The sequence below is a fragment of the Ascaphus truei genome, chromosome 13 (genome assembly GCF_040206685.1).
Source record: "Ascaphus truei isolate aAscTru1 chromosome 13, aAscTru1.hap1, whole genome shotgun sequence".
Taxonomy (NCBI): Eukaryota; Metazoa; Chordata; class Amphibia; order Anura; family Ascaphidae; genus Ascaphus; species Ascaphus truei.
In genome coordinates this window covers 20555941-20568134 of record NC_134495.1, presented here as the reverse complement: position 1 = coordinate 20568134, position 12194 = coordinate 20555941, and the positions used below count along the sequence as shown (strand labels likewise).

Sequence of the window (12194 nt, the reverse complement as noted above, 5' to 3'; positions counted from 1 at the left end):
ATTATGGAGAATCTTATTATTATTTGAGACAAACAACGCCACAGAGAATAATGTTAATTAGTATGCAATTTATTTTTAGTGATTTTTCTCAGTAGACTGAAGTTTAACACCCAATGTAAGATATATACATATTTATACACACACACACACACACACACACACACACACACACACACACACACACACACACACACACACACACACACACACACACACACACACACAATAAACTTTTTCAATCTCACTCTTATAATTTAGATCATACGCCTTCCATGTTACTATGAAATCTAATTATGTACTTGTGTGGGGGCTAGTTTTTAGTTTTATCCTGATGAAATTCCGATGCCACTAAAAAATTACAGTATTGTAAATTATTGCAACAACTATATATATTTATTATGCAGACAAATTGGACTTTGAGCTTTTATAATCTTTTAATAACAATAATGGTCAAATGTAACAACCATGTCTTAGAATGGGGAATAATTGCATCACTAGTGACCGTAACCCTGGTTTATTTTATTTATAACTAACATATATATATATATTGCTTTTTTCATATAGGGAATGGAAGGCATAAAGGTGTTTTTGCATGAACGAGAATTATGCTAAAATTTCATGAAGTTGGCACAGAGATGATCATTACTAAAGCTGGGAGGTAAGAGATATAATGTTTAGTATATATTTAATACTTGGTGGATTTAATACTGGCATCTGCGGAATTGAATTCTTTGTAAATCCTATATTACTCAAACGTCCCAGTCAATTATTTTGTTCATTAAACCGGCTGTCAGGTTGAAATAAATAGCATGGTTGTGTCAGAAGGTTCTTTCATATTTCTGACTGTAAATGTAAAAAATGTACCAGGCTGGGATCCAATGCAGCTAAATGTTTGGGGGGGGAGAGAAAACGAGTGAAGGGAGGGAGAGGGGAAAAGAGAAGGGGAGAAAGAAAGAGGGGAGAGAGAGAAGAGGGGGGGGAGGAGGAGAGAGAGAGAGAGAGAGTGAGAGAGAGAGAGAGAGAGAGAGAGAGAGAGAGAGAGAGCGAGAGAGAGAGAGAGAGAGAGAGAGAGAGAGAGAGAGAGAGAGAGAGAGAGAGAGAGAGAGAGAGAGAGAGAGAGAGAGAGAGAGAGAGAGAGAGAGAGAAAGAAAAGAAACACATGAAAGAAAGAAATACAGGAAAGTAAAGAGAAAGAAAAAAAGAGAAATTGGACTAGAAAGCAAGAAAATAAATTAAGCGAGAAATAAAGAGGCAGAGAGAAGAGGAACCAGAAAACAATTGAAGAGGAAGTCAGCAATTGAACCAGAAAGAAAACGAATGAAGAAGAAAGGCAAAAAAAGAGAATGAGAGACAGAAAGAAAAGAAGAATGGAAGAAAGGAAATGACGATAGAAAGAAAGAGAAAGTGACGGTGAGAGAAGGAGAGAATTGAACGATAAAGAAAAAATGGAACCGGAGAGAAAGAAAAGAATGAAAGGAAGGAAGAAGGAGGAGGAGCAAGAGCTGAAGGAATAAGGAGAGAAGAAACACAGGGAGAACGTGAGGTCCTTCCCGAGCACACAGTACAAACTCTCTGTTGGATATCTTGCTCTGAACGTGTTATCTTGCTCTCTGCAGTCCTGGCTGGTTTCCAGGAGTACACAGGCTCAAGCTGCATTGGCAATCATTCCATTTCTTGATATATAGGTATGATTTAGTAACACAATCTAATAGAGACGTTTCATTGTGAAATTCAGATTCTCCTGGCTTTGTGTGTCTGTGCAAAAATATAGCTATATAGACATATATAATGAGGGAGAGAAGAGAGAGAGAGAGAGGAGAGAGAGAGAGGGGAGAGAGAGGAGAGGGGGAGAGAGAGAGGGTAGAGATGAGAGAGGAGAGAGAGAGGAGAGAGAGAGGAGAGAGAGAGAGGCACTCCCAAAAGGTTTCAACCAAGGTGTCTCGGATGAACAGTACAGTGTTTGTGTGGGTATGTACTGTATGAATGTGTGTGTAATATATAGTAAAGTTTGTTGCAAAACTATCAACATTTCCCAATAAACGTTACTTACTTTTCTAAAGCCTGGATCTCCTGCTTCCATCTTTTCTGTATTCCAGTCTTCAGAGGTTTGCACCCACCAATAAACTGTTTTCAGTGAAGTACCGCTATATATGATATTATATATATCATATGGAGTGTGAGTTTCAGGGAAAACAAGTTTGTATTTATTGTATGTATTAAAGTTCATGCCTAAAACAATGACAACAAATAACTTAGAAAGGACATTTAACTGCAATATTTGAGTGTGCGCTATGCAGTCCCCACCCGCCTTCAAGTGGTTAATAGGATATCTCCATTTAAACCTTAAAAGTCAATTTTGAAAGTGTGGTTTGTGTATAAAAACTCAGAACCATGAGCTTTCAGGTGATAAATTGGACTTTCCAAAATACTTAAGTGTATCCAGTTTCCTTTGAGGAGGGGAAAGGGGATTTTACCTCCAGTTTGAAAGATAAAATAGCTGCTTTACTTTCAAACGTGCTGCCAGGACGCACAGGCAACACAATGATATACACAGAAACACAAAGTATATCAAGAATAGGGGTTCCATTCGTCTTTCTATTCCAACTGAGAGCCCCAGTATATTCCAGAAGAGGCATTCATTCATATAATTGTGATTGTTCTCATTCAACTATATGGCGCCAACAGACTCTGAAATTAGTGGGTGATATATATATATAATCTCTAACTGTGCATTGCAATGTCTTGTATATAATGTATACCCTGTTCACTTATGTAACTGTATTTGTAACCATGTATTGTTTGTTATCTTAAAGCTGCAGTTCAGGCAATATCCTGCATGTGTGTTTTTTTAAATAAATCAGTTCTGTAGTAAGAAAAAATACTTTTAGCATTTTCTGTTTAAAAAAACAACAACTTTGAAAGACCAATTGTCTTGTATTCTATTTTAACAAGCATGCTTGTTCCTATAGCAACGATTTACATTCCCCATATTTAAAGATGTCGCCAAACTTTGCCGATCAATAGACGGAGAACGAATTGACCGGCAGCTATGCAGTTCTTTAGGTAATTAGAGATTGCCCACATGAAACTATTGAAGTAAAAAAATTAATTAAAAAAAAAGACTGAACTGCAGCTTTAACTCTATGCCCAGGACATACTTGACAAAGAGAGGTAACTCTCAATGTATATCATTTGATAAATGAGAGAGAGAGAGAGGGAGAGGGAGAGGGAGAGGGAGAGAGATTAAATATACTGCTACAAAAAGGCTGTCCTAAATGAAGGTACAATCCCAAAACACATACAGATCAGAGCCATAGTTATGACTATGTATCTCAAAAAGTTCTGTTCTGCAATGTGTTGCAGTTTCCCTCTGGCTTTGAAGAGGTTAATGCACTAAGGGTTTCATAGTTTTGCTAATGAGGGTAGTATATACAATAATAATGAAGAAATATATATATGTATATCTATATACAGTGTTCGACAAACCTATACATTTGCACGCCCCGGGCGAGTGGATTTAACATTGTGGCGAGCTCCTATTGGCCCAAGCAGCACACGTGTGGTACTAGGTGGCGAGTAGATTTTTTTGTTCGGCGAGTAGATTTTTTGGTGATTTGTCGACCACTGTCTATATATGTGTGTGTGTGGCAATAGGCATCACGTAAAAAACGGGTAACCAAATGGTTGTGAATAAGTACAAATCCATCCAGCTGGCACATCCCTGACAGAAGTGCCACAGTTATTGGTTACATCAACGTTTCGGTTCCCTCTAGGACCTTTCTCAAGAGTCTTGGGAGCCGTTTGTTTTTTGCAGCAGGGGCACTTTGATAAATAGATCCCATTATCCCCAGAGACATGTTCTACATGCGTGTAACATGTTCAGCTTACTAATGGCAGTCCTAGAGATGTAGAGGTCCTGTAGATTGCAAGCTTGCAGGGCTCTCATTACCTCTTTGTATCTTTTGGTGCTTGTCTGGCCTCATTAGTATATCATTCTGCTTATGTAACATACACAGCTCTGTACCCCCATTGTACCGCGCTGGGGTACATGTTGGTGCTTTACAAATAAACAATGCTAATAAATAGGTAGGAAGTGTCACCAATGTTTTGTTAAGCACAAAATTGGCACGTTAAAAATGTCCAATTGCGCTTGCGTACAGCGATGTACTAAATTCAACTTTCTGCGGCTGCGTCAAAAAAAAAAATTTCCCCAATTATTTTGGTGCACAGAAATGGACAGCGTATGGCGTACACGTAAATTGTATATACTGTATAAAGAATATGCATAAAAATCCTCCGCCAAGTTCAATTTGCGTAAAACCCTACAAAGTCTGTTAATAGTATTAGCGCAGAATTACATTGCTATGTATCAACCCCAAAAATGTATCTGACGCTGCATGGCTGTTTCATTATATAGGTTAAGAAAATGTATTCTTTTCACAGTATTGTCACTATCCACTATTACACTAATAATGTAAAACACTATTTAGTAAGATTAAAAAAATGCTTGTCCAATTTTTTCTTTAAAAAGTGCTGTTATAAGGGCACCCTATATAGATGCTATGATGCAGATATAGGGTTCTTACTCATGCCCTGTTTAACGCAAAGGAGACATTACACAAAAATGTACCATACAACACTCTACTTGCAGTTTTAAAACCCAAATATATTTTTTTCCACAAGATAAAATATGACAGTTTTTCACAAAAAAACCCCACATACAATCCTAGAATGTTTTCTTGTACACAATCAAGCTATTTCCCCATTTGGTACTTATCTCAATGGATGCAGAGGGTTAGGGTTGCAGGGTTAAATATAGGGGCCCCTATGTCAACGGCCCATAATGTTTTGAGTCTCACCAGACTAGAAATAGTGTGTGTAACATTAGTTATAAATAATAATTTAAACGCACAATTGTGATCAAATGTAAATTAAAACAATCTGGTACTCAACATGAAGGATGCACCTGACTTAAAACCAGTGGGGGGAAAACAGCACCAGATTTATATTTGAAAAAAAGCAATCCTATTGCAATTAAAGTTTTCCTTTGATAAATCTAGTATATATGTCTGCTGGGTTTTTCTTCAGCAAACAATCCCCTACATATCAATTTTATTCCAAAAATGTCCATGGTGCCCTTTATAAAATATTCCCGCCAGGGTTCATGTCTCAGTCTCTTGCAAAGTGCATAAGGTCGATTGTGAAACCCATTTGTGCTAGAGGGACCAGCCACGCCCATAGGGGGTCACTCATTAAACTGTGACAGTGCAGAGCTGGGCGCGATTGTACCGATTATTCATTGACGTAAAAGGGCGTTTCCGTGCCACAGGGCCCTGACCGGCAGAATTCCAGTTTAGTAAACAACCTCCGTACAGGCAAAATGACATATTATTATTATTATTATTATTATTATACTTGGGCCTTGCTACTCCATACCCCCACAAGACCTCTTCCCAACATGCACAAGGGTGAGACACAACAACTTGATACAGTACAATGACATTTACCCAACAAATCTCCCAAATGCAAATTTGGGGCATAATTGTAAAACAGCTGCTGATTGCCCCATGCAAATCAACGGGATTATTGTCTTTTCCTTGATAAACCTGGTGTCTCAAAACCCAAACCCGCTACATTGTATATATATTTGTGTCAATTGGGATGCTACTGAGATAGTGACATAATGTATACAACAAAAGGCAAGTAAGCCCCAATGCTACATCCAATACAAGCAATTATTTAGTACAGGGGCGCGCAAACTTTTTTGCGGCGCCCCCCCCTACCTTACCTCCTCCTTGGTGCGCCCCTGCTCCTTACCTCGTGCAGCATCAAATGACGCCGCGGGGTCGTGTGACGTCACGTCACGTGACCCGCTGTGTCAATTGACGTCACGTTACCGTGGCAACCGTGATGTCACATGGCCCGCGGCGTCATTTGACGACGCATTGCCATGGTAACGCGTCTTGGAGCCGGCCGATCCTCGGTAAGTAGAGGTTGCAGAGGCCTCGCGCGGTCCCCCCGGCATTTAATTTAAATCCCTGGGGGGAGAGCGCGGGACCTCTGCAACAGACTGCCCCCCCCCAAAAAAAAATCATGTGCCCCCCCTAGTTTGCGCACCACTGATTTAGTACTATGTATTTTATCTATATTCTTTCTTCATTTGGCTCATTTAGTGCAATCCTTTGGGCATAACATTTTAAGCCCGCGACTATGTCCTGGTAAACCCATTTCGGCAGGTCATACAGTATACCAACATTATAACAATATTATACTGTCTTATGTATTTCTTCCAACAGCGTGGGGTCCGTGACATGTACGCAGAGCCTAAAGGGCTCACATGGAAGAAGCACTACAGTATATGTGCTATGGATGAGCTACAGTGCAGTTAAAACGGGTTAGGAACCAGAAGCGCCCATATAATTATAGTGAAAAAAATCTAAAAAGAAAGACTTTGATACATATTTCCCACTGACGCTGCTGTTGCAAATGAATGTTTATGGGGCATTTGAAGGGCACCATGTTATTTATTGGACATAGGCGCAGATTAATTAAGCGCACCCGATCCGGCGGTAACTCCCATTGACGTTGGTGGGTGTTCCCGCCGTCTGGATGCGCTAACCCATAAATAGCTACCTATAAATAACCTAAATAGCTCAGCAGATTTGGGGGTCATTCCTACACTCACAACATGTAACCAATCCAGCTCGGATTTAGTCATCATAAATTTTACAGTCGTTATTCAGCTATAACTAGAGTATGGAGGTTATTGGGGAAAAAAACACATCGATTTCCATTGTGTTAATCTTTTATTTTAACCTCTTCACTGCCAGCGGGACCTGGCATGCACTGCAAAGGCATACGCGACAATATTTCTATATATGGCTGTAGATTGCATTCACATCGTACACCCCTGTGTAGTTCATGTTATAAAGAGCGGAAGCCAGGATAGAATGCCATCATATAAATACATCAACAGCCGTTCCTGCCCCCACAGAGCTTACAATCTAATTTTGCTACCTTATGTACAGTGACGTTTCCAAGGTCACACGGTTCTGGTCTACACCTCCTCAATGGGAATCTCTTCCAGCGAAGGGTTTCATAAAAACCTTTTTTTCATTTCTGCCATGTTGATGTTGACTGCCACTGCCCCATTGACCTCTGACTTGTAGTAACCAGCAGAAGAAGCCACACCGCAGTTGTGGTTATTGGACGACCTTGGGGAGAATTTCGATTTATGGAAAGGGAATCACCATCTGCAATTATTTAAGCCTCTAATAATACGGTGCGGTCATAATTAGTATCCTTTTATATTGCACCCCCCCCCCCCCCTGTTCATTTTCAGGCTGGCTCCCAAACTCAAAATGCTCCTTCTAAGGAGGAAAGATTTATCTTAAATCTACGACTCGGAGCTGAAAATATTAACCACAAAGATGTGGCAAAAAAAAAAGGGGGAGCAGAATTGGAAGCTTCTGAAACCAGAATATTCACCGCTGCGGGTTTCAACGTTTATTTATTCATCCTCCTGTAAAGCACATAATACAGAATCGTATGTCTATAAAAATATAGGCATTGCTATAGCTAAGATTTACGTCTGTTCAATGACATCATTACAGGCAGAGCATAGAGTTGTGGACGCTTAGGATTTTCATGCGTGTGTGCGGGAGTGAAGTGATATCCTGACCGTGAAAGGGTTAATAATATAACTTTGGAATACTGTTGGCCCCAATGACCTGACTGAAAGGAAAGTATGGGCTAAATTGTAAATGTGTGGCAAATTGTATGGATGTATTGCCCCCGTCTCTAAATATGGGACTATGTTCCATATTTGTTTTTTTATTCAAGGATTTTATTCAGTTAAAGTTCGGAAGCTTGCACGTAGATGCTTGTAGACAAAAAATCACAAGTTCACAAGAAAATAAACAACCCCCCCCCCTCCCCTGAATTTCAGCATATTTGCCCCTCTCTATATCTATCTGTCTGTCAATCTATGGATTGATCAATTTTGCCATCCATCCATGGATCTATCTATCTGTCGATTGATCTATGTACCGATCCATCCATGGATCTATCTATCTATCTATCTATCTATCTATCTATCTATCTATCTATCTATCTTTTTACCCATCCATCCATGGATTATCTATCATCTGTCTGTCTATCTATCTATGGATTGATCTATTTACCCATCCATCCATGGATCTATCTATCTATCTATCTATCTATCTATCTATCTATCTATCTATCTATCTTTTTACCCATCCATCCATGGATTATCTATCATCTGTCTGTCTATCTATCTATGGATTGATCTATTTACCCATCTATCCATGCATCAATCAATCAATCTATCCATATCACACATCTATTGCTGCTTTGATTCTGTTTTGTACCTGACGGTTTGTATTCTCTCACCCCAGGCGTATGTTCCCCAGTTATAAAGTGAAGGTTACTGGTCTCAATCCGAAAACCAAGTACATCCTGCTCATGGACATAGTCCCAGCCGATGACCACAGATACAAGTTCGCTGATAACAAATGGTAAGCGCCTCTCCTTGCTAAGAGTCCCAGAGCCTTGGACGTGCCATTGGAAAGACAATGCATTCAGAACACCTTGGCCACTGTACATTATGTCGCAGGCTTAGTCAGCAGCAAATACGTTAACAGCTTACACACAATTATTATTATTATTATTATTAAGAAGAGAACAAATGAGAGGAAAGAAACCCCTTCATTGTCGGAGAGTCTTGCATTGCAGGCCCCTCTGGCATTGCCGTTACAGCAGCTTAGTCTGTATAGAGGAGAAACGGCCTCTTTGTCTGAACGTGCTGCATTTCATGGCCTAATTATTTTAATATAGATCTGGTGCTGTTTTTTGCACCAGGAGACTTTGATACAAAGCCCCATTTGAGTCTCCGTCGAAAAAAATTGCATGTATGCAGTCATACACAGCATTGTTTTATATTACATCTTGTTTTACTTAAGAGGAGGCGTTCCGAACACAAACCGCAGTTTTAAAGATGTGTTTTTGGCTGGAGAGCAGAGAAACGTTTTAAGGAGGAGCTGTTGAATGTTAAAAAGCTTCCGTGGGTAATTATTTACTGTAGCTAGTGTGTTTTATAATTAAAATCACTCCCCACAGGAAAGTGTGCAGAGCAGATTCAGCAGAGCGGGGAGAAATGGGCAGCTCAGTGCTTGATGCAGATTTTAAAGCCCCTATTCAATACGCTGTAAAGCTGTCTCTCCCCGTCCTGGAGAATATTTTTGTCCCACTCAGGTAAATGGAGGTGAACGCTTCTCCGGTACTGGGAACACAGGTTCACGGAATATTGTATAGTGGTTTGAGATACTGCAAGAGAAGAGGCAAAGCAGGATTTTGATAAGGGTTTTCTAAAACCTCAAGGTATAGGAGGGACAAAAGGGTGTTAAGGCTTAGGGGAAGGAAGAAGAAGCATTTTGTTTTGGACAGAGTAGTAGATGCATGGGACAGTCTTCCAGAGAAATGGGCGAGGGGGAAATACAGCCCATGAATTTAAGAAAGCTAGAGGATATACTGTAGGAGCGATATAGGACTAGAAAGTACCTGTAAGGACTTAGATCTGGGGGAGTTTATTTGAAGGGAGCAGGGAACATGGGTAAAATCAGTCGGGCAAAATAACCTTGAGAACCAAATGACTATAACTGTACTAGCCAGTTTAGAGCGTTGGTGTATTTAACCTTTAAAAACACCGGGCCCTAAAGCAAGTGACATATGCCGTTTTGCTAACTAATGGCATACAGGCAAAATCAGCCAGATAGATGCACACCAAAAAAAACTGCATCAGATTTAACACAGGAACAATCTCATTGATTTCCAGACAGGGACGCAGGATTCTCAGGAATGTTCTCATTGATTAGGGTTCTTAACAGTCGTGTGTTCTTGCTACAGGTCGGTCACTGGTAAGGCTGAGCCCGCAATGCCCGGGCGGTTGTACGTTCACCCCGACTCGCCCGCCACAGGGGCCCATTGGATGAGGCAGCTGGTGTCCTTCCAGAAACTGAAACTCACCAACAACCACCTGGATCCATTTGGACATGTAAGTACTTGACCCGAACTTGTAGAGCATGGTCTAGTGTAGAACAACTGACAGTCTTGCACTGTATCCTCTCTTGCTTAAAAATGCATTAAGCCACGTCCATAGTGTGAGCAACCGCGCGAGCGTGAGCGCGAGCAACAGGCCGCACCTCTGTGAGGCCGGCCATAGAGCGCGCGACCAGTGAAGCGCCACGGCGTTCTCAGCAAACAAGAGAATTTGTTTTTGTGGCGTGACAGCCCGGGGTCATGTGAGCGGTTCAGCCAATGACGGCTAACCAGCCTCGTGACGTCACGGCCGCGCCTCCCCATCGCTGTGGATATCAGACCACAGATCGCTTAGCCGACAGGCGTGAGCGACTCCATGCGCTCCGTCACGCGCGCTCACTATATCCGAGGCTTTAGAAGAGCTGGAAACAGGGGTTCTGCAACTCCCCCCTTTGCGCTAATCTCTGCTTTCCCATCTGCGGTTAGTTGACATGCAATGGCTTTCCATGGCTGCTGTATAACTGCCATTACAGGCTTATTGGTAAGAATGCTGTCTTTGAAGTGGGTGTTTGCATCCTAGTGTCGGCTCTACGTGTGAGCTTGGGCAAGCCACTTTATCTCCCCGTACCTCAGGCACCAAAAATGGGAAGCTCTTTGAGGCATGGGCATATTGTGCCTGCAAACATTCTATGTCCAATGCTGCATACACAGTGCTATATAGTAAATGGACATTATTATGAGGTTTGTCAGGTATGCCATGTGAGAGCCAGTTCTGAGACAGCCGCTGAAACCTTAGCCGTGCTTCAAGACAACCCCCCACTTCCCTTGATAGTACTGTCTGTGATCCCAAAATGCAGAACATCCAGCCCTGCTGCTTTGGGATTAGGGGAGATCATAAGGACAGACAATACTACAGTGATGTTTAGTGCATATGAGTATAGAGATGCAAAGATGCTCACAGATGTGGATCTATGTATGTATGCTAAAAATAATCATCATAATAATACCATTGTTGCTGGCAAATTGATGCTGACAGAGTTTTTGAACATGTCTCCTAGTCAATGTATCAAATGTATTCTGACTCCTCGCAGAGTGGAGTTTACTAGGCGTCAATAAACATTAGATTGTAAGCTCCTCAGGTGAGGACTTAATTGTGCTAGGAAAGTGGAGCTCGCCTTGCAGGACTCGCGGGCATTGAAGGGGGGTATATAAAACATATGCTAAATCGGAGAGAGGGGATGCTGATTAATTGGCATTACTTCGGCTTGCAAGCAGTGTGCTGAATGTATACTCCCATGTTAAGAAGCAGGGAACTTTCAACAGGCAGCTGGTAATATCCGTGATCAGACCCCCGGTTAACGCAGGTGGTGCCAGTGGAGGTAGAGATTAAATCTCCCCCATACATCACTGGATGAATGAACAGGGCTCTTATACACAGGCTGTTGTTTGGCAGGGTTGTGCTGCTCTGCGGCTTCTCAGGCTTGATGGAATGGTTGTCTTGGATAAAGTATTTCTTGTCGGGCAGAGGGAAACCTACAGGGAGAAAGAATGCAAACCAAGGGGAATGTTTCTTGGATTTAACCGTGTGTGTGTGTATAACTGACTGTATGTATGTTGTATGTATGTATATACATATATATATTCACACATACTATTAAACCTTACTTACTGAATCTATGTAATTAAGGCTGCGCTTATAGTGCCGGCGACAGCGACGTCGCGTCAAAACAAATGCATCGCCGCAGTCGTGTGCGATTATAGTAAGCGCGACGCGAGGGAGCGACGGCTTGGTTGCGATCGCTGGAAGTCATCTCAATTTGATTTTTTCCAGCGAGCACAGCCTGACGTCGCCGTCACTATAAGCGCAGCCTAACACACACTTTCCCAGCACGTTTCAATTTCTAACCGGCAACAGTTGTTTGGAGGTAGGTGGCCCGTCCTCCCAGAGCTCACCTCTCCCCACCTTTCTAACTTGGGAGTTTCTCTCATTTTGCTGTATGGACAGGACCTACTGTGGTTGTTCCCCCTCATACAGAGGTAAAAGGAAAGGTTCACAGTGTAGTGTTAGGACCTGCAAATTTGGTTATACCTTGACGTTGGTATGCAGGCTTATGACGCTTTGGCCAAAGGGTTTAACT

The 12194-nt window shown here is 41.6% G+C and overlaps 1 protein-coding gene across 1 annotated transcript in view; it reads left to right on the top strand.

The window, feature by feature from the left end:
* TBX5 (T-box transcription factor 5) overlaps positions 1–12194 on the top strand; it is a 49010-nt gene that overhangs the window by 1635 nt on the left and 35181 nt on the right. Inside the window, 4 exon segments of the mRNA XM_075568827.1 lie at positions 565–604; positions 607–658; positions 8418–8537; positions 9925–10072. Coding sequence (XP_075424942.1) covers positions 565–604; positions 607–658; positions 8418–8537; positions 9925–10072 — 360 coding nt within the window.